Here is a 24,150-nt window from a genome sequence, read left to right as displayed (position 1 = left end):
AATATTGGTACTTCGGCTACTGCTACTGCCATGACTAATAAAGTCCTTTGTCTTTGACCCAGGAGTCTTATATCTTCTCCCAGCATAGATGAAGCTGTGGCAGGCTAACCTGTTAGCTTGCAAGTAGGATAAAATCTCAGACCCTTCAGAGTTCTTGAAATTTGGATTTCCACTTTCTCCTGATAATAGGAGATCTGTTAACAATGAACCTGCATTCCTACATTTCCATTTTCCTGCAGGACAAAAATCAGCTGGAGAAGAGTCAGGCTCATATTATCACAGCTAGCCTGTATCTCTTTTATACCACTGGATGACAACTTTGAGCATTTATGTTTGCCACCCCTATTTCCAGGGTACGCTTCCTCAAGCAGCATTCAAATTATCACCTCTCTCCAACATCCAGAGCTAACTGGTTATTCAAAAATCTCTGCACTATTTTAACATTCACTGATGAACACTAGGATCTTACAGCATAGTCATCAATCAAAAAGCATTTAGAAAACTAATAGGACACTGTTCTGGTTTGCTAAATCTGCTGTTATGCAAAATACCAGAAATGGATTGGCTTTTATAAAGGGGATTTATTAGGTTAAAAATTTACAGTTCTAAGGCCATAAAAGTGTTCAAATTAAGGCTGAACAGAGGATACCTTCACTAAAGAAAGGCCAGTGATGTCCGAAACACCTGTCAGTTGGGAAGGCACATGGCTGGCATCTACTGGTCCTTTTGCTCCTGGGATTTGGTTTCAAAATGGCTTTCTCCAAAATGTCTCTGGGTTTCTGTCTCTCTTAGCTTCTCTCTCTCAGCTCCTGTGCACCTTGCTTGTTCTCCCAGGGAAATTCTCTCTAGTGTTGGGGAGACCTTCTCTTAGCTTCTCCAGGGCAAACTTTGGGCTTCATCTCTTAGCTTAGCATCTCTAAACATCTTTCTGTCTACATCTCCAAGTATCTCTCTGAACTACCTTCAAAACGTCTCTGCCTTTTATCCTCTCATAGAGGATGCCAGTGAACTAATTAAGACCGACCTTGAATGGGCGGGGTCACACCTCAATGGGAGCAACCTAATCAAAAGGCTCCACTCACAATAAGTCTGCATCCACAAGATTGAATTAAAACAACATGGCCTTTTCTGGGTCAAACCGGCACAGACACTAATCTACCTGATACAAAAAGAATAATTTTACTTACGAGATGCATGGTACCTACTGCAGAAAACAAAATGTGTAAGAATATTATGAAGCAAATGCTTCTATAAGAAAGGGAAAGAGGATGAGAACTAGAAAACCACTGAACTAGAAAACCATTGATAAGGAGGGAGTTATTGTTATTGGAACACAGTGAACACCACAGAAAATAGGGGCCACAATCTTCTTATGAGTTCTTGAGTTGTTTTGTTTTTGTTTTTTAAAGAAGCCCACCAGGGACCTAACGAGCTCAAAATCTATTTTTATTGTTGTGCAGGAGTCTTTCTTTATACTGATTTCCCCCGGGGAACGCCAGCTGTGGAAAACAAAGTATGAAAACTATGATACAGTGGTTCCCAAGAGTTACAGCTCACAAATTCCCTAAGTGAACTATTGATAAACTCTTTTGAGATGCAATGCATTTCTAAAAGATATGGACTTAATAAGTAGGTCAGGCATCTCCAGCAAATACTCTATTTTTATATTAGCCATCATAAAATCAAAATGTCTTCTGGTCTCTTTGAACATGGATAAAGGAATTTTTATATTCAAAATCCAAGGATTTTGTTGCTATGAAGCTTGGCTCAATGGTCTAAGCTGGAAGGGCCTACCTACCACAGCATCATTCATCTAATAAAATAAATCTATATCTTAGTTACCTACAGCCAGCCATTCTGCTTACCTATAGTCTCATTTTAAATTCCTCATTATTATTTTTACACAAATAATATGGTAAACCTGACTTTAGGTTCTGTTACTCAGTTGGAGTTTCTATTAAATTGCTTATTTTAAACCAGAGAATAGGCAATAGATATTAGATTTCATTGTCAGGTAATCATTATAGGCCCATTACTGTAACAAATGTCTTATCAGACTACTAAAAAATTTTAGGTTCCCACAAAATGCTCCTCAGCAACAAGGCAGAGAGGGTACTTACCAGGTTCTCTGAGATGCAGTTCTAAATTGAGAGAATGGAAAATCAATGTCGACCACATTCAGTGACTACATAATTACAAATTCATGAAATTGTAACTCTTTCCAGGAAACTACTAAATCACTGTATCTTTTTGCAAATAATAGAAGTCTAAATGTATTGCTTTATATGATTTTTTTAACATAAAAGATGCACATTACCTAAAACTTTATTTTGGAGCCACTGTTTGACTCTTAACAGGAAGGAAGATAATTGACTAGAAGATAGTTAAAATAAAAAGAATATATTTGGGCATCCCTAAACTAATTCGCTTTTTTTTTTAAAGAAAATATAACTATACGAGGATATGAGAGATAAAGAGAAAAAAGGAAAGAATTTTTTTCCACTTCCTACATAAACTTATTCTTATTCCCCTTTAATTTCACTTTCATTATATCATCCTCCAATCTGCTCCTTTTTAGAAGAAGGAAAATAAACAGCGAAATCTTCCAGCTGCCAAAAGATTCCATTTCAGCACCTCCCTTCCCTCCTGCACCTTAAGCCCCAAACACTGTGTGTTCAAGAATTCTATACTAGCATTCAGTAGTCATTTTTACCCCTCCATGGCTGATTCTAGATTAGTCCAGGACTGAATAAAAAGTACAAATTAAGAGTTGCTTACTAAGGAAGAACTTCTCAAACAATGTCCTTCATGGAAGCAAATTAGTATTTTAGGCTGCACCTGATAAAAATTAATGCAAAGCATAAAAAAAAGTGTTGTAGTTGTTTTTAAGCAAGTGTTTCTATGGACACATGGTGGTCATTTGCCATTTCTGTTACTGATTTTCCTATAAAATGAAGGAGGAAATTAAATTAAGTGATACCTGAAGTCTCTTTCAGCCCTATGTGGTAGTTTGAAGCTTTTATGTACCCCAGAAAAGGCCATGTTCTTCTAATCCATTCCTGTAGGTGTGGACCTGTTGTGGGTGGGAACTTTTGGTAGGTTATTAAAATTGAGATATGACCCAGCCCATTCAAGGTGACTCTTACTCCATTTACCAGAGTCCTTTAAGAAAGGATAAAGGACAGGAAAAGCTGACAGATCTTGGAGAAAAGCCCCAGAGAAGCTGACAGACAAGGACACACAGTGAAGCTGAGAAAGCTACTGAAGCCAGAAGCTGAAAGCAATGAAACCCAGGAGGAAGGACGAGCAGATGCCAGCCATGTGCTTTCCCATGTGACAGAGGTGTTCCAGATGCCGACAGCCTTTCTTCAGAGAAGGTATCTTCCTGTTGATGCCTTAGTTTGGACATTTTCATGGCCTTAGAATTGTAACTTGTAAGCTAATAAATCCCCATTGTTAAAAGTCAGTCCATTTCTGGTATATTGCATTTCAGCAACATTAGTAAACAAAAACACCCTATAATTACAAATCTTTTTACTTTTTTTTAAAATCAAAGGTTACCTACTTTTTTTCTTTGAGATCTCAGGGTAGCTCTCAATTAATCAATATGATGTACACTGTACTTACTGACCACAGGAGTACAATTTTAAAACCAACAATAAAAAATGATCAGATGTTTGGGAATTTAAAAAATTTTATATATAAAAAATTTAAACTATTAAAAGTTATTTTTTAAAAATCTAAATATTTTGTGAATCATATGAAAGTCAAGAGTGTAAATTAGGATATATGTACGTATGTATGACTGGACAACAAGAACAAAATCTCTATCAGAATTTGTGGGATGCTGCTAAAATGGTACTAAAGAGCAAATTTTATATCCCTAGATGCTTACAGAAAATACTGATAATTAATAAGCTAAAGATTTAACTTAAAGAGTTACAAATAGAACAAGAGAGAAACCCAAAAAGTAGAAGAAAGAAAATTACAAAGATAAGAGCAGAAATTATCTGGAAGTAAACATTAGGAAAAATAACAAAGCTGGTTCTTTGGAAAAAATGTTAACAAAAAAACTCGGACAAGATTGATCAAGATAAAAGAATGAATGAAAGCATGAATAAAGCATAAGAGACCTGAAACAGGAGACACTGATGCAGAATTAGTAGACCTGAAAAATCATAAAAGAGATTTGAAGCAAATATAGCAAAAAACTAGCATGTTATATCTCCACGTGAATGTTTGCAATTATTTATGTTTTTCAATATTTTATAATTAAACATTTTTTAGAAAATAATGGGTCAGTTGCTGAGATTTATGGCTTGAAATTTAAAATTCATTTAGAAGTGGCTGTTTAATACAATACCCTAGGAAGGGAATACATATGTTAAAATGATCCTCAGCACAGGGGATGAACTTAGCATCAAGAGTATATATAAGGCTCAATATCCTGTTTTATTTTTCCTGTTTATATTCCCCCATCTTCTTACAGCAGAAGAATAATATGCTCTCTCAGACCTGTCCAAATCCCCCACATATGGTTGGGTGAACAGGAGAAACCACCCAATTTCCTAATTCCTGATTTAATTTATTCATTTTATTTTATCATTCGACATGTATTTACTGTCTAGGTGCATGCATTTTGCTAAATACAGGGCATACAAGTTCCCATGGGAACTTACTCTTGGATAACTTCCTAGAAATTTATAGTCTAGAGGCACAGAAGATTGTCTTATTATGATCCTCATGTGCTTCTTGCATCATGAGTAGAATCAGAAACTTGAAGAATCAGCAAAGACCACCAAAGACCTAGCCAGAGATTCTTTACAAACTGCCAGTTTACTCCAATAATGACATCAGAACTGATATTTATGGAGTACTTCCCATATCCAAAGCTCTGTTCTATGTGTTCGAGTTCCTCATTTTACAGATGAGGAAATAAAGCACAGAGGGCATAAGTAAATTGTCCAAGGGCACATGGATATTAAACAGCAGAGTCAGGATTTGAATTCAGGTCTGTCAGACCATAACAAACCATACCTCTGCCCCAGACCTAGAAACAAAAGTGGCTCATCCCATCTGTAAACACTCCTAGAGAAAAAAATAATAATTTTAAATCAGAAAATGAGCATGATCTGAAGAAGACAGCACTTACCCTGCCCCAAAAAACTCACTGCTATATGGAATATCTATTGACTCCACTCAATTACCAAAGCAACCCACTCTGAATTCTACAAATAGTTACAAAAACATTTATAGATTTTAGAGACTATTAAAAGAGAAGAGGGAAGAAAGACAAAGTAAACAATGTGTGAAATCCAAAGGTATTCTTATTTCCTTTAGGTTATACCTGATTTCTTTGAAGTGGGTCTCTGGTTAGATACTATATACTTTTACATTCATCCCTGTTCAGCTCTCCAGCTACCTCTTGTGCTACTTCCTTCACCTCTTGCTCTATCTATCCTCTCTTGTTTCTTTTTGTGTTCATGTTCCAAGATCCTGCATTAAGCCTTCTGGATCTTTGCACATGTTATTCCTCTGCCTGAAAAGCTATTCCCCTCCTATTTCACTTGCTTGTTATTTATCCTTCAAACTTCAGAATTAAATATTTCCTCAAGGAAGTCTTCCTGACCAAGTGCTCTCAGGCACCCTGTACTTCTCCTTATGGCACTTATAATAACTGTAATTTATTATCTTTTTGGTAGTTATTTTCATTGTACATGTCACCCTTACTAATTTACAAACTTCATGAGGGCTAGAATTGCATATATTGTCCACAGCTATGTCCTTATCCCTGTTCCATAACAAACATTCAATATTGAATGAATGAGGGTTGAACACAAGTAGGGTATCTGAAAATGTGGACTTACTCTGCCATAAATCTTTGATGTGAGCATGCCTAACAAACTCCACAGGCCTCAGTTTTTAGGAATTTCCTATGGGATAATCAAGTCCACCTGCACCCCCCTCCTTTTCCACCTCTAGCTACAGTGAGAAGGTTGGTATAATAAAATACCAAATGGAGACTTGATAATCACCACCCACCCATCCCCCAAAATGGCTGTAAACAAACCACTCAATACCAAGGTACTTATTCTCTGGTCTTCATTATCCATTCTTATTTTTATTGTAGCCACTTACTCACTGGAAAATAAGAATTATTTTATAAATGAATAAGAAAATATGCTAATTTGGGACAACACCAAGGGAATAATTTATAACTTTGTTTCAAACAAGTTAATACTTGTCCAAAACAATACTTCCACAACTTTCTGTTCAATCAGAATTAGTCTAATAGTTCACTCTGATTTCAAAAAAATTTACAATAGTAAATTTGAATAAGTCCTTATGTAACAAATAGGTTAATTCTTAATTAGAACTAAAATAGAAAACCTATTCTAATATGAAATAATTAGTTGGTTCCCTGCATAGAAATATCATTATTTAGTGCTATTTTGTTTCTTTTTTTAATTTATGGCTGAACATATCTTTTAAGTTTATGAATAACATCCTGAATATTAACAGATGAAATAACCCTTTAGATACTCAACTAAAAAAATCTTACACCAGAAGGAAAATAAAGAGGACTTCTACTCAAATACCTTACAAAACAGAGCGTAGAAACAGAACTCATGCTGACAGCAGCTGTCGCTTTTCATCGTTCCTTACTCCAAGGACTAATATACCTGGCCCAAACTGGTAATGGGCCAATAATTTTTTTTCAGGCTACAGAGTGAAGATTGCATGCAATCTTAACAATGCTATTAAGGCAGCGGATGCATTATACATGATGAAGGACCTAGAGCAACCTTGCTTCAGTCCCAGGAGAGAGAAAAATTTGCTTAATCCCCTCCAAAATTTTTTTCTATATTGCAAAGAGAATTAAATCATGAAACCTGAGACCTTCCTGCAACCATGCTTTTTACAAGATGGTAGAGGAGCATATGTTTGCATAAGCCTGACAGGGAGAAAATGTATATACTGTCAAGCTCATCAAAAAAGATAATACATGGTCTAGTGTTGCATAAAAGTTAGGAGACATACCTAGAAATAACTAATGTTATATGTGAGGAAATGAACTGTTTATCATTGTTTATTTTGTTTTATTTTCTTTTCCTCTTTCTGTGTGTGTTGGTGGGGGAGGGATTTTAAAGCACCTTGGCAGGGATGCAACCAAATATCTTCTAGTCTTTTGGCAGGAATTGATGATATGTTTCCACTTATTCTTGCCCATAAAACTTCATAATTCCTCCAGCTGCAGAAAAATTTACACATGGGCATAAGAACTGAGCCATGTGTTTGCCATGTGCAAGACAGCAACATAATTCAAACAGCAATAGCTAAAAAGCCACACCTCTTTATTGAATTAAACAATAAATAATCTGACTTCTATGGAAAACACAGAAGGACTAAAAATAAACCCCAAGAGAAAAAGGTTGGAAAAAAACAGGCTTCCGTAGAAGGCATTTAGTTTTCTCTGGAATAATGAAAATTTTAGATTTGAATAATTGAGATTCACCTGAACCAAACAATTGTATCGTCAATTTATGGCTTACTAAAACAAACATTGAAGGAAATGTAATTGCAAATAGCAAATTGTAGAAGTGCTGTAATTAAAATATTTGCATGCTAATATCTCTGCCATTATGATTATTTGTTTTCATAAAGGTGGCAGACTGTAATGGATAATAGCACAAATTCTGGTGCCAGACTTGCTGACTGGCTTCAAATTCCTGGGAAAGTTACTTAAACTTTCTATGTCTTAGGTTCCTCATCTGCAAAATGAGGATAACAATGGTACTTACAGGAATGTTCGGCGATTAAATGACCTATACATAAAGCAACTAGACCAGTGCCTGGCACGTAGTAAGTACAATAGAAGGGTTTGCCATTACTTCTACTACTACTACTACCACTGCTACTCCTACTCTTATTACTCCTCAGTCCAGTTATCAGTTTTCTTTTTTTTCAGTTATCAGTTCTGATCCAATCAGGATATCATATGATTCAAAGAGGTTATGGTACAGATAGTACAAGAAAGGAAACTCCTTGGTGGTAAAATGAGTACCTATGGGGATTATAACAATTTTTTTCCTTGCAAAAATACAAAAATATTTATAACGACATAAAACAGAAGCAGAGAAAATCATTACATTCTTAATCCATTAAAGTCAACTTTTTCACTAACTGGAGAGAATATGCCACCTATAGCCTTAACTAAGCAAAATGAGTTTGGATTGGTAAGAGGAGGTTAATTTTTCCAAGCAACTTGAGTTAAACCACTGGCAGCAGTCATTCACCCCTAAGATAAGATAACTGAAGCCTGAGTTAATATATAGCAAATGAAAGGATAGTCTTTCCCCAAGACATCAACACATGATAATTATCAATCAATGAAACTGGCTTACTAGGATTCACTAATCCATAATACATTTTTTTCCTAACTATACTTTTGTTCAGGATTTAAAATACTTCTGCAAATATATCATGGTTCTTGCATTACTGACAGAAAATCAATGAGTTCTCCTTCTGATATAATTCACTATTTAAAATGAAAGTATTGAAAAATGGGCAGCAGCTCAAACCCACAGGACCCAAAGGACAGGGTTTCCTGTTCTGACCCTCTCTGCAATTACAGTTGTCTTGAAAATCAGAAAACTGAAACTGAATCCCACCACCATCCCCAAATTTCATTTTAATAATTTCTTACTAAATTACCATAAGATTAACCCTAATTGTATATTATTTTTTTTAAGTCTTGATCTCATTCTTGTAGGCTCTTTGTATCCTAAGGATTAGAAAAATCATTTTCATGTCAGCAATTAGAGGCTAATAAAATCATTAAAACATAACAAAAGTTAAAACTAGTTTATCTGTGATTAATAACTGAATAATCATGTATACGGGAAAATGTATTGATCAATATAAAAATTCACTCTTATTTTATTACTGTTCTGATTGACATTAAGTCAGGACTAAACTATTTCAGAGAATGGACTTGAGAAGAAATTTCTCCAAATAACCTGATTTTTAAATTCTATGGTATTTGTGGCTCACTTGTTTTTGATTAGTGTAAGAAGATACCATGTCCGTAGCTAAGACATCTGAAATTTTCCCTCCCAGTGAAGAGAACACTGTGCGAGGTAGTTGCATGCCCAAGCCACTTCGGTAACACAGCACATGTTCTCCCCTTCATCCCATGCCAGAAGTTCTACTCTGTTTCATAGCAGTAGTGAGAGTCCTTAGCCTAAATCTCCCAGAAAGTGCAGCAAGAAAAACATGAATATAGAGTCTAACACATGAGTAGTTGCATCTGCAAAACATCCTTATCACTGCTTTATTAATTATGATAATTTTAATCAACTCTATTTACACACACTCTGGTAAAGAATCTGTGCTCCCTAATAGACAAACTAGAGATCAAAAACCACCTCAGTTTATGGTGTGTGAAATACATCTCAATAAAGCTGTTAAAAAAAATCTCAGTTACCATGGCAGCAGGAGCCTCTCAAAGGACTGAGAGCCTTCAATTGCCACTCTGCCTTAAAATGCACATCGCTGAGCTTCCTTACTGCACAGAGGTTTCTCCCATCTCCACAGAGCCAGGGGAAATGCCTGAAATTTGGATTTGAAGGAGCTTAAGAGACTTCTATAAATAGATACATTTCAAAAAATCATTTCTAAAACCATCTTCCCAGGCCACACGACTCAATTACTGTCTAGGTGACTAAGTATTCCTTTATCCAAGAGTCCTTGGAAGAGCTACTATAGTGAGAATGAGAGACAGAAAGCAAGTTTCTCAAATGTAAGGGAAAGGTGTAAATAAGAAAAGCCATTTTAGAAGAGAAATGCTGTTGCTAAGTAATTCTGTTAAAAAAAAAAAAAAAAAAAGGAGAATGAGGCAAAAAGTCTTAGCATAGATTACTTGCAAAAGTGGCTGTTTGCTTTTCCTCTTAAAGACGATTCCAAAAACAAAAACAGAAAATAACCTAAAAAGCTACTTGAAAAGACACAGGTCTCCACTTCAGAAGATTCATCATTGATGTATTGTTATCAATGGCTCTGTGCCAATGCATGCAGCAAAATTTACTGCACACCGAGGTCTGGTTTTTCTTTTCTTCTTAATAGCCTCCTCTTCTTGCTTCTAGGGAAAAAACCAAAATTCTGGATGGCAATACAGTTTTGAGAATCAATAAGGAAACCTGATATCTAGGAAGCAAAACCAGATTAACCCTTTTATTCCCTTTTATTCATCTTTTCTGATGCAATCACTATATATCTATGACATTTTGGCAGTTATTAATAGCTATTTTTTGTGCTCCCCTGGCCAAAAAAAAAAAAAAGGGAACACTTCAAGCGTTTCTGTACTGTACTAGTATATGGAATGAAATTTGAGAAAAGTCCATGTCTCATAAAAGGATATGTTAAGTAAAGGTCATGCCATTTAAAAAAAAGAAGAAGAATGCAACTACTAAACCTACATTTTAAAGCTAAGTTTTATCACCAATGACAAAGTAAGAACATAATTTAACTTGAGGAACTTAAGGAAGAAATCCATAATATATTTTATATTACATTTGTGTGTGTGTTTTTTTTAACAAATTACCTTTAAAGATATCATTATTTCTTCAACCTCTTTTATCTTTTAAAGGATTCAAGTGTTGAGAATTTTGTTCCTTGTGGAGAAATCTAGAAAAGGGATGTGATAAAGCTTAACTACAATTCAAGATCACAAGCAATTTTCTGTGGATGACATAGAAGTTCATAGAACTACAAAGTTAGCATGAGCCAGGGAAGTATCTGTTGTCTTGACAGTCACCATATTTAAAATTTTCTAAGTTATTTGATATAGCTGTCCCCACTAGTATTTTTTTCCTGTGGATACATTCATTGTGGAAAACAAAAAGATCAAGGCAGAGGAGGAAATGAGCTGGAAATGAGATTCAGAAAACTGAGTGCCAAAAAAACCTAGAACCTCCTCTTGTGGCACGGCACCTACTGAGAGAGGGTATTGTGCTCAGCTAGAAATCTTTCTTGGAGCTCCAGTTCCAGGGAGAGAAAATGGATGTGAGTAGCAGAAGAAAAGCTGCTCTGTAGATAAACTCAGACTTTCTCCTTGCCTTTAAATCAACTTCCTTGCTATCGTCAGCGTCCAGAAATGATGGCTGTTTTGGCCATTTCAGTCTAACGTGTCAAAATAATTTTTAATGGAAATTACACCACCATTCCATCAGGGTCTACAAGGTTCCCTGCTATCACAATAACCTCTCCCACCCTAAGCAGACACTTTATTCTCTGACACCTGCTCCCTAGCACACAGCACTCTTTCCAATTTCCTTCTCCATTTTGAGACGTTAACCTTGACTCACACTCCTTTGCTTTTCCTGTCCATCTTCTTACTGCCACTATGAACATAATTAAGACTTTCAGACAATGATTCTTGAGTGCACACAATTCAGTTAAATAATGTCAGCTAATCGCCAGTCAAAAGTCAATACCACATAATGGGTTTCTGGGAACACACCCATCTTTAAAGTTTAGGATCCTGATCCAAGGACAAGTTGAGAGTGCTTACATACAACAGTATGGAAACAATTTAAGCTAATTAAAAATATACTCAGCAGAAGTTATTTTTGATTATCATCATATGAGATAAAATATTTTAACCAAAAAAATACTACCAGAACTAATGATATTGCTGAATGATCATGATCTTTCATTAGTGATAAATATAATAAATCATATCATTATCAAGATGTCTATTTTTATTCTTCAGCCCCAGGAAATTTGCGTCTCCCCCCAATTTATGCAAATTTTTGGCAAATATAAAAGGTTTGCCATTCCTTTCCCAGTGTTCTAAAACTAATACTATTGTTATTTTCCTGAGACCTTCATTCAAAGATAAATAAAACAGACTTTGTACTACAGTTTGTCTTTACCATTTCTGACCAAGGCAACTGAAGTCACAGAAAAACTACCTGAACACATAACCAAGTTTGAGAGAAATACCTAAGGGGTCTTGTGCCGGTTTGAATGTATTATGTCCCCCAAAACACCATTATATTTGATGCAATCTTGTGTGGGCAGACATGTAAGTGTTGATTAGATTTTGGAATCCTTTGGGTGTTTTCATGGAGATGTGATTCAATCAACTGTGGACAAGACCTTTGGCTGGATAATTTCCATGGAGGTGTTGCCCACCCATTCAGGGTGGGTCTGAATTAAATTAGTGGAGGACTATATAAGCTCAGACAGAAGGAGCAAGCTTGGTACAACCAAGAGGGACACTTTGAAGAATGCACAGAAGCTGAGAGAGGAACTGCAGAGACATTTTGGAGACAGCCTTTGGAAGCAGACTTTTGCCCTGGAGAAGCTAAGGGAGGACAAGTGCCCCAAGAGCAACTAAGAGTGACATTTTGGAGAGAAGCTGAAGCCTAGAAAGGAATGCCCTGGGAGAAAGCCATTTTGAAACCTGAACTCTGGAGCAGATGCCAGCCACATGCCTTCCCAGCTAACAGAGTTTTCCGGACACCATTGGCCAAGTGAAGGTACTTGATAGTTGATACATTACCCTGGACACTTTATGGCCTTAAGACTGTAACTGTGTAACCAAATAAACCCCCTTTTATAAAAGCCAATCCATTTCTGGTATTTTGCATTCTGGCAGCATTAAGAAACTAGTACAGGTGTTTAAGCAGATCACTGTTTGAGTTTAAAGATTAAAGACTATAAAGGAGGAATTGTTTGGTACCTCCAAAATTATTTAGATACGAATGTTATTAGTATAAACAAAATAAATTTCTAATTTCATGATTATCACAGTTTACATAATACAGAATATATGGCAGATAACATGGTGTAAGTGTTGGCTCTGGTGTCAACCTACATTCAAATTACAGCACTACCATTCCTTATTGTGTTACCTTTAGAGAATTATGTAACCTCTCTGTGCCTAGTCTCCTTAAAGTGGAATAATAATCGTAACATAACCACAAGGTTGTTCTGAGGGTTGAATACATGCAAAGTCACGTGCTGTCACAACAAGGGCAATAAATGTTAGCCATCACTGTTATTAATTTTAGTAATAGCAATAGTAGTAGCCACTACTATTATTATTCTTAAATACAGAGTCAGAATCCTTTGATTTTATATACTTTTCCATTTACCTTGATCTCAATAATAATAAGAGACTGTTGAACTGGAAACTTCAATTAACCAGAATACTGGCAGCTTTCGGCTCCATGATTAAAAAGTTAGCTAACAATAAAATAGCAAACTGCATAGTTTAGACTCAATTGTCACTACACACTAATTCCAGTATCCTTCATCTTAATGTGAAGGAACGATCACTAAAATGCATTTCATTTTACTCTAAATATAAAATTGCAATCATCAGTAAAACCTGACGTACTTTGGGAAACTCTAAAGGATCTGGTTTCTTCAACAAATAAACGGCAAGAGGAAAGAAAAAAGAAAGATAAAGATAACCAAAGAGAGATAAAAGATGCTTTTAAAAACTTATTTTAAGGAAAACTAAAAAGGAAACTCTATAGTATTTAGGACGTACATTTTAAAGAAAAGTAAAGACAGGGTTACCAAAATAATCAGGGAAGTGTTTACAAATAATACAAGACAAGACAGGAGGCTTAGGTTTGGAAGGAGCACAAGGAAGCTTTCAGTGTGGGCTGACCACATCATATTTCTTGAACTGGATAGTGGTTAAAAAGGGGTTAACCTTTTAGTAATTCATCAAGCTACACATTGTTTTAGGTAAATTTCTCTGTGTTATATTTTACAATTAAAAGTTTTTAAAATTAAAATTACAATCTAAAAGATTCACCAAAGCAGCTATTATTTTTCATGCAAATGTATTAATTTTCCAAGTCACACTCACAGCCTTAAATCAAATGTACTGCACCTGAATTTTCACAAATAAAAGTTCCATGGCACCTGAGCAGAGTCATTTAATAGACTAATTTCTAGCCATAGTTCGTCTTACCTAATGATTTTGATTTTTAATTTTGCATCCTCAAGATAAATGTATCCATTTTTGTGTCATCTGATACATATAAAAAAATTCTTAAATACAGAGTCAGAATCCTTTGATTTTATATACCTTTCCATTTATCTTGGTCTCAAGAGGAGTCAACTTAAAAAATAACAACTATAGGACAAATAGGGAAGGTAAAAGAAAAGTAAATTTTTTTAAAGCTCTTTTTTTTAGGGTGGTAGAGTGAAGGAAAAAGAAAAAATATGAAATGTTACAATTTTACAATTTTATTTGGCTCATAATGTATGGTGAAAAGTAAACCTTAAAAAATTCTGAGTCATTAGTAAAGAAAGGAGATCTCCAAAAGATTCCATCTTAAAAGAGACACCTAGTATAGCTAAGAACAGAGGGCAAGACAAAAGGGAAACAACAGGGAAATAACTGGCTACTGACTGGATTGATGGCATGGGATCAGCAGTTTCAGTGTGGTTCCTGAAGAAAACCCAGAGGAGAATTTTGACTTAGATTTTTAAATGGACTGAAAACAAACATGGGTGATGAGTGAGATCAAAGTGGTTTCCTTGAAGGAAAAAAAATCATCCTTTGATGCTAGAGTTTGGATGGAGTTTGAATTTATCATTTCTCTGGTTTGATATGCTTGAAGGTTAGCAAAACCATCAAGGAATAAAATGCATTTGTGAGGCTGGAAAATCAGCAAGGATTATGATAAAGTCAGTGTTCTGTGAATTATACATACCCATGAAGCCTAATGATCTCAGAGTGCAGTACACTTTGCAAGTTTCCTGAAAAGGGATGTTACTGGAGGGACAGGAGATAACTGGATCCACCCTCCAAGTTCATATTAACATTCCATCATTCCATTGACATATGTAAATGAGAACACACAGTGAAGTGCCTGCTTCCTTTCCTTTTTAACAAGAACAATAGATATTTTGCACTCATAAAAATATTAGTATACAACATAGAGAACTGAAGCCAAATAAACAGGGATGAGAATAAAAGGGAGGTATTAAGATTCTAAACTTTGGATCTTACATCATTTTTTACCCTAGGCTATGGCAAAATGGCTCTATTCTCCTATGTCATACCTACAAGAATCCTGATATCCTTTCTGCAGTTAGGCCATGATATAAATCAATCAACCATTCAATCAGTCTTAACAAGATTGGAATAACTTTCTGGAGGGAGTTATAATTATTATGTCTAGATCACTTAACAAAAATCAACAGATTTTAAGTCTTTATCAGTTAGAGATGTATCTTGAAGTATTTACTGGTGAAATGTCCTAATGTCTGAAATTTGCTTTAAAATATTCCACGCCAAAAATAAAGTGAGGATCTATAGAAAACAAGATTGGCAAAATATTAATAATTGTTGAAGCCTCATAACAGGTACATAAGGATTCATAATAATATAGTGTTCTTTTTACTTCTTTAAATATAAGTTTGAGATTTTCCATAATAAAGTTTTTTGTCTTTATTTTTAGTTAATATATAACCAAAAAAACCCAATTCTCTTCAGGTTACCATGTGATTTATTTTGATAACTGATAACATTTAATTTGAGGAAAAAGCTTTAATATAGTAAAGTTATAAAACAGTGAGCATAGGCTTTATGTAAAAATAACTTGGGAAAATATTTATAATACAATACAATGAGCATGTATCAAAGTTGTAATCAGCAAAAGAAAATCAATGTATATAAATTACATTATAATTTTGATTAAGCAGAATAGATAGTGTGGACAAAACTCCCTATATTAAACATTAGGCAGAAAGCAGCCCTAAATTTGGATATGTTTGGTCTCAAATGTCCCCAGATTCATCAGAGGACTGGAAAATAAAAAATTAAAGACACATTTTTATGCTCAGGTCTCTGCAGCTGCAGGATGCTTTTATTTGTGTGCAATCTTTTCATGGCTTAGCTGACATGAACTATTATCCTTAGATTTCTGTCTCCAGGTATTTTAAACTTCCTTATAAACCTAATAATTTTATTATTTTACCAGAAGAAAGTCTTTCTCAATTGAACGGAAAGCTAGGTACCTATTCTGGACCAAGGATTTCACATTTTCTCAGTGCCAAGCTTAAAGGCAAATTACGGAAAAAAATTTTCTGCGGCATAATCTAAAAAAGAATTACTTGCAGCTATGATAACTTTACAAAGTGTAACTCTAATAATTTCTGTGGTATACTAAGGACTCTTTTTTTTTATAACTAACAAGTGAAATTTTGTTTTCACAAGTACAGTTATCCCTTCCTATTGCAGGGGTTAGGGGTGTGGCACCTCTACGATCTGGAAAAATCTGCATAAGATTTTTTTTCAGGGTTTCAGGAAACTCCTTAGGCTCTTGTTTGGCAGCTGCTGCTTCCCCTGTTACTTTTACATTGTGTAGGCTAAACCTTTTTTAAAATTTTGAAACCAGCCTTTGCTGGCCTGAAAATCCACAGTAGTAGATCCTTCACTTTCATTTTCCTTTAGGGAAATCATAGAAGGAGATAGCCTTTTCTTGTATGATGCCAGAGTATACCAGAATGCCTTTTTAATAACAATCTTGCATCCAAAAGAATGTTGCACTTTTTACGCAAGAGAGATACGGATCTTGTGGTTTATGCAAATACTTTGCAGTTGTTGGTGAAGCTGCAGCAAGGACTTAACAGATTTCTTCGTGTTTTGCAGCTTTGGCAAAACTCCCTGAAAATTCCCATTTAATTTCTTATGCCAACCCATAATATATCAAAACCACAATGGGGAAAGTCGTGGTGTGGAAGGGATAACTGTAGATGATAAACTTTCTTGATAATTTATAAATATAAAAAACCCTCAAGTAGACTATAGTTAATATACAATTATAAAAATGTGCTATCATCAATTGTAAAAAATGTTCCACACCAATGCAAGGTGTTAATAATAATAGGTGGTATATGGAATTCTGCATTTTATGCACGATTGTTCTGTAAACACACTTGTCTAACAAAATAAATAATAATTCTCAAAATGGCACAAGTATCATTAAAAATTCAAATTATAATCAATAGTGTTTAAAAGAGTCTCAAAAAGTTTCCCCTAAAGGGAGGAAATTTTTACTTACTTTAACTTCCATAGTCTTGCCTCCATGTTCAATGTGTCTCTCCACATACTCAGAGGACAGCAGATCACTAAAAAATAGAAAAGAAATGACAATTAAAGAGCATCTTGAAAATGTAAAACACTTGAAAATCTGGATCAAGGTTACATATATCAGCTTGAACAATTCTTTCTTAAAGAAACTTTACAGGTTTCTCTTTCACATATTTCACAAATTTCTGAGGGCTTCTTTTAACGAAATGGTGATGCTGCATGGTAGAGACCCACCACAAGAAAACCTGATTATTTTTCCACATCCATATCCAACACTTTTACCTGAGACCATACAAAAAATAGGAAATGTACTAGCCAGATGGTTGCAAAGTACTGTTCCGCAGTCTTGCTATCAGTCTGAAACAACTTCCCAGGGAGTGGTAATTTTTACCATACAGAGGCAATATTTATTAGCAGAGTCAGCCAGACCACCTGTCTTGGGAAACTGAAATAGCGAATTCAGAAAGAATCATCCAGCTGATGAAAGAAAATCACAAGTAAGCAGACCCTTGAGAGAAACTGAGTTACAGTAATGGTGAATACCATAATGAAAGCCCCAAATTTGCTGAAGTTCCTGGATCCAGAACAGTTCATCTCTGATGTTGGATACCTGTGGGATGTGTTCTTCATCTTGGGAGATGGAAACTCAGATTAAATCCCAACCAAGTATTGGAGCTAGCATGAGTGAAATAAAAGTCATCAAAGTAAAACAATCCTCTGAGTAATAGCTGTATGAATAACAACAATTTTTTTAATTTGTTTTATTGAGATATATTCACATACCATACAGTCTTCCATGGTGTATAATCAACTGTTCACAGTACCATCATATAGTTGTGGTACTATATGATGGTACTACCAATCTATTTTTTGAACATTTTCCTTATACCAGAAAGAATCAGAATAAGAATAAAAAATAAAAATAAAAAAAGAACACCCAAATCATCCCCCCATCCCACCCAATTTTTCATTTAGTTTTTGTCCCCATTTATCTACTCATCCATCCATACACTGGATAAAGGGAGTGCGAGTCACAAGGTTTTCACAATCACACTGTCACCCCTTGTAATCGACATTGTTACACGATCGTCTTCAAGAGTCAAGGCTACTGGGTTGGAGTTTGGTATTTCAGGTATTTACTTCTAGCTATTCCAATACATTAAAACCTAAAAAGTGTTATCTATATAGTTTGTAAGAATGTCCACCAGAGTGAACAATAATAATTTTAAAATCAATTTTTGAGCTTCTAGGTTTTCAAATTTCAAGGGATCATTTTCCTTTGAATTATAAAATCTAGGACTTAAGAGTGTGAGTCACAGCACAAATGTAATTACAGAAAGAAAAATCTTCTCAGGAATTCTGCAGCTATTTCAATCAGCAAGTATACCTCCAAGGATTGCTGGGAGAGCTCCAAACAATTTAAACCAATAACAGCCCATAGTTTTGTTTGCCTGCAGTATTGTGGAAGTCTGCTAGTATTATTATTTTAATTACCAGGCTGAAAAACATTTTATTTAAAAGGTTAACTTTCCCTCTACCAAACCATAAAACCCTTACTACCATCAAGCTTAGAACCTTTAGTAAATTTTCTTAAAGCCTCCTAAAGTAGAGATAATCAAAATTACTCTGAATTCTTTTCCTTAGATAATCATCGTTCACCCTTAAGTAGGGATCTACACAAAATCACTTTAAGTAGAGGAAAATGAAGTATTTCCTTAACATATAGGAACTTTTATTCTATGTTAAATGGATCAGGTAGAATATATGTTGCATTAACAGCTTACACGGTAGTGATACCTAAATGCTTCTTTGTGGATTTTGAAAGATAAAAGAAAGGTTGTTTTCAATCATTCTAGAGACTACTCTTTTTCTAAAGGAAGTAAAAAGATCGTTTTAAAATTAGAAATGCATTCTGAGACCTTTTTGTTAATTAATTGTATAACAGAATAAGCCCAGAATAAGCAAAACAAATACAACGTAAATATTTTCAGTCATAAAAATGATTGCCCTTTGTTTAGAGAGCAACAGTCATGAATCAGAGGATGCTGGTACAATAAAAGGTTTTGAAGATTAAAATTAAAAAGTTTGATTTTTCTATCCCAGCTCTGCCATTTACTAGCAGTTTGACTTTGGTCAAGTTATTTAATCTTTATGATCCTAATTTGCTCATGTCTAAAACCGGGACAATAAAAATTACCACATAAAGTTGGTATGGGATTAAATGAGAACATGTGTGAAATGCCTCCCAAAGCTTGATTTCAATCATCCTACTCCCTAATTTACCCTGTCCTATCTATTCATCTTTAAAACTTTAACTGTTTTGGGACTTCTAAACCATTGTCCCTACAACTTCTTCACAGTCCTTCACCTCCCTCTCATCAACCTAATACAGTTTATATTCCATAATCCATCACAATCATCATTCTTTGCACACACTCTAAACTTCTTTACTCTTCTCTCCCTCCACTGTACTCACATGGCAAAGCCAAGGCTAGAAGAAAACCTACTTCTTCTAATCAAAGTCTGACTCCAAGAAGCAAAACATTCTGAGTAGTCACAATTTGAATTTATAACCACACTTATCAAGTGGTCCCTCAGCACATTGTCCAGAAGTCTTACTACATCTTCCCAATTTATTCTGAGAAAACACTTCCAAACTTCTCTCTCTTCACATCTCCAAAACACTCCTTCCTCATTACTCCCTTATTACTCCGATTACTCTTTTAATTCATGCCTCACCTTTCCAACCTACCAACACCCCTGTTTCTGAACCAGTCTCTACTGGTTTCTCTTAGATCCTCTCATTTTCATAAAATGGTTTCTAAGGTTCTTAAGGGCCAATCTCCGAGATCTTAAGGACTACCTCCTAGATTTTTAAGGGCCTACTTAGTAGACAAAAACATTTCTAAGAATCTTAAAGGTATACCTCACAGACATTCTCACTTAGACAAAAAGGCTTCTAAGGATCTTAAGGGCATTGTCCCATACCACTCTGACTCAAACTCCCAAGTAGAGAGGAGCATTTCTAAACAAGATTTGTGAATGTGGCTTTCATTTAATGGAGTAAATGCCAATGAGATTCACAGGAAAATCACCAAGTTTTTAAGAGAATCATATCACTGGAAATACCACCAACTTGGATCAAGACGGACAGAGTCAGTTCAAAACTTTCATAACCAGCAAGTAGACGTAGAAACATACTTAGATGAAAGCAGGGGACATTTCTTATGGAAAAGAAAGAATGACATGGAGGGTGGAGCCAAGAACTACAGAGAACCACTCCCAGATGGCAGAAAAGAGCCTTAATTAACATATAACCCCCATTACCAAAGCAAAAGGAACTGGTGACATATACCTGGCTGAATATCAGAATTGCAAAGGACTGCTAAATGCCCTCAAACACCACCCCCACTCCCCCACCCCTGTCCTTTTTAAACAGGAGCATCTACTGCAGTTATACTGTCCCTATCTCTCCACTGTATTTTGAATGTGTATACTTGTCTTTTAATTTCACAGGGCCTGTAACTGACTAATCTCTCCCAAGAAGCTTGTTTAACCTGGACCTCATCTGAATGATAAGAACCTGCATGTAAGCCTGATATCATAATGGAATATGAATTTTAAGGGTCTTCAGAGGAATTTAGTACAATTTATATGTGAGAGAAATGGAAATAATTTGTGGCCAAAGAGTATACTGTGACTGATTAAAGATGGCTACAAATTCCCGTTGACTTGCCATATGGTGAGGTGGAGATCTTGTTTCCTCCCCTTGAACCTGGGCTGGCCCTATGGCAAATAGAATGAGGCATAAGTGACACCGTTTAACATCTGAGATCTGCATCTTGCACTCTGACGCATGTGGACTGCTCCTTCTTTGAATCTAGTCACCATGCTGTGAGGAAGCCCAAGCAACCACATAAGACCCATGTGGAATAAAACCAAAGTCCTTGGCTGACTGTCCCAGTTGAGTTCCCAGCCAGCACTGGCACCAATTTCCAACATGGGACTGAGAACACTTTGGAATTTCCAGAAATAACAGTACCTCAGCAGACACCACACAAAGCAGAACTGCAGAGTCAACACACAGAATTGTGGAAAATAATAAATTGCAAGGTGATAAGTCAATCATGTCTTTTTATTCCAACATTTAACGGTTGTTATATTGCACAAAATCAACACCATGTTTTCCTTAGAACAGCAGCTAAATGAATACAATGTAACTTATTTTGGATTATATAAATATAAAAGAATCACAAAAAGTTTCAAATATGATCACATTCCATCCATCCAGTGAAACAGAAAAAAGTCACATACATCACGTGTCAAGATGGGAAATTCAAGATTTCAAAAGCTATGAAAAATTTTTCAGAATAACAGACCTAGGGAAATGGAAGTTTTAACAACATAGATCTCATTATTTTATTTAAAAGGAATAAGAAATTACAAGCTTAGAAACTGTCTTAAAGAAAACGCTTCCCATTCCCTCCATTCTATGCATTTCCCTATCCCCAGTTTCATCTTCTCTCTCTCTTATTTTTTTTTCTCCCTCTCTAGCTGTGCCAGTTTGGATATATAATGTCCCTCAAAACGCCATGTTCTTTGATGCAATCTTGTGGGGGCAGATGTATTAGTGCTGATTAGATTGAAATCCATTGAGTGTTTCCATGGAGATGTGACTCGATCAACTGTGAGTGAAATGTCTGATTGGATAATTTCCATGGAGATGTTACCCCGCCCATTCAGGGTGGGGCGTTAATTGGATCACTGGAGTCCTATAAAGGAATTCACAGATGGAAGGACCTCAGAGCAGCTAAGAGTGACATTTTGGAGAGCAACTGAGAGTGACATTTTGGAGCTGCAGCTGACAGACACATTTTGAAGACGGTCTTTGGAAGCTGACACTGACATTTTGGAGAACGCCATTTTGAAACGCAACTTGGGAGCAAGCAGACGCCAGCCACGTGTCTTCCCAGCTAACAGAGGTTTTCCGGATGCCAGTGGCCTTTCTCCAGTGAAGGTACCCTTTGTTGATGCCTTACCTTGGACACTTTATGTAACTTTGTAACCAAATAAACCTTATAAAAGCCAATCCATTTGTGGTGTTTTGCAAAATGGCAGCATTAGCAAAATGGGACACTAGCTAAGCACTAACTTTCCAGATCCTTTTGGCAAATTAATATCTTTGTTAAGAATACTCACTGCAGAAAATGGGCAAATGTTCTAGACTTTCATACCTCAAAGAATTAACCATCCTTTCTTCAGCTTTGTGTTTTGTCAGAACTGTTATTTATATTATCAGAATGTAACAACCAGAATTTAAAAGTCCTATTTCGTTTCAACTACAGAAAATCTACAAAAGTGAATTAAAAGTTTATTCAAGATCTGCTTTTTGGATGAAAGTTTCATTTTATTACTTTCTAATTTAGAAACATGAAAATTGTTTTCCTGCTTATGCACATACATGTGCTCAAAGTTATTCTGCCCCCACTCCCACATGCATGACCCCATAAGCAGGAATAAAGTGGGAGTCCCAAACTCTGCCTGTTCTTGGCAACAGAGCACCTACCTACCACCAACTCTCACAGCTTCATCACTCGATCTGCTTTAAAATCATCAACATTAATCTAATCAAGCCTTTCATCACAGTTCCTGTCTATAACTTTGTGAAATGAAACTCAGACTCCCAAGTTATCCTTCATGCCTTTAATCTCCTCTGGGTCTGCTCCATATGGGGGATAGCACTCCCCATTTCCCACCACTCCCCACCTCCAGAAACCCTTGGATAATGCCTGCTGGAACCCACACACGGTTATCAGCAAAATCTCCTACCTCTAATCTCTTTGAATATTTCCTTCATCTTTTTACCCTGAGAACTAGCTTTCTCCTGAAGGCATTACTTCTCCTGCAGCTCCCTTTAGCAGGGGCTGCACATCCTGTCTGGGTCTGCAAGTGGGAGAGGTATCCTGCTTCCCTCTGACTGCCACATCTGTGCCATCCTCCCTTGTTTCACTAAAAATCACCCTGCTTTTTATCACATGCCATTAGAATACATCACCTATCACTTGTCCTTGTAGGCATTTATTGACTCCTGGTCACTTTCCCTCATTCCTTTAAAATGTTAGTTCTTAGATTACAGTCCCACAATCCAAAAATACTCCTCCTGTAATTTTTGGTGATTTTGATATCCATTGAGAAGAACCTGCAAACTCAAGATATACCACATTATATATTTCATTATTTATTTCATTTATTTAAATTCTCAGTATGATCTTTTCTCTTCCATATTGCAAGCTTTATGCTTTTTGGATCTGCCTTTTTCTAAAAAAATGGAATTCCAACACATAACTTTGACACTGGAGCCCCTTCCACCTGCTGGTGGAAAAAACATTTATCTAGATGAGAAGAAAATGTCCCCTCTTCTTCCAGAGCAGCAAGAAAGAAAATACTAATCTGTGTCACAGGACAGTCCTCGCAAATGTTACTTCCAACAATGGAACCCTGTCAGGAACCCAAACATGAGAGAGTGCTGCTGTGTCCTATAAGAGTAACTGTAGCCTTTTAAAAGTCTGTAATTATGATTGGTTTCCTTACTTAAAAATTGTCAGAATAACATCTTGGTTTTCTGCAAAACATAAATAATTATAAAACCAAGCATCTTTCTCCTCTCATATGCGTTAGATGTTAAATAGAATAAAAAACTATGTTGCATTTCTCATTTTACAATAAAGTTTTAGAGCTTAGTATCTATTTGAATTAATATAACCTACCTTTTCTTTTCAGCTCCCATACCATATTCCAGTTTTCTGAAGTATCAGATACTTCAGAGCCTTTTCCAGGCTTTGCTTCTTGTTGCAATTAGAAATTAGCTTTTTCCACTCTGTTGAGTCAGTTGCCATTTGTCTGTTGTTGCTCCATCTTCAAAATTTTAATGATGTTTCTCATCTGCTCTGTTCTAGTGAGTTTATTATACATTCAGTCTCATTATAATGGAGCAAAGATATAAGCTGGATTCAATCTGCTAC

The 24,150-nt window shown here is 35.7% G+C and overlaps 1 protein-coding gene across 9 annotated transcripts in view; it reads right to left on the bottom strand.

The window, feature by feature from the left end:
- The window catches only part of ADAM22 (ADAM metallopeptidase domain 22), a 285,191-nt gene that overhangs the window by 119,038 nt on the left and 142,003 nt on the right, over nucleotides 1-24,150 (bottom strand). For all 9 annotated transcript variants that reach the window (XM_037836582.1, XM_037836583.1, XM_037836585.1 and 6 more), the window contains exon 4: nucleotides 17,100-17,166. In XM_037836582.1, the coding sequence (XP_037692510.1) occupies nucleotides 17,100-17,166 (67 nt within the window). The remainder of the gene's footprint in view (nucleotides 1-17,099; nucleotides 17,167-24,150) is intronic.

Source organism: Choloepus didactylus, chromosome 5 (assembly GCF_015220235.1).
Source record: "Choloepus didactylus isolate mChoDid1 chromosome 5, mChoDid1.pri, whole genome shotgun sequence".
NCBI lineage: Eukaryota > Metazoa > Chordata > Mammalia > Pilosa > Megalonychidae > Choloepus > Choloepus didactylus.
This window is presented reverse-complemented; position numbering and strand designations above follow the sequence as displayed.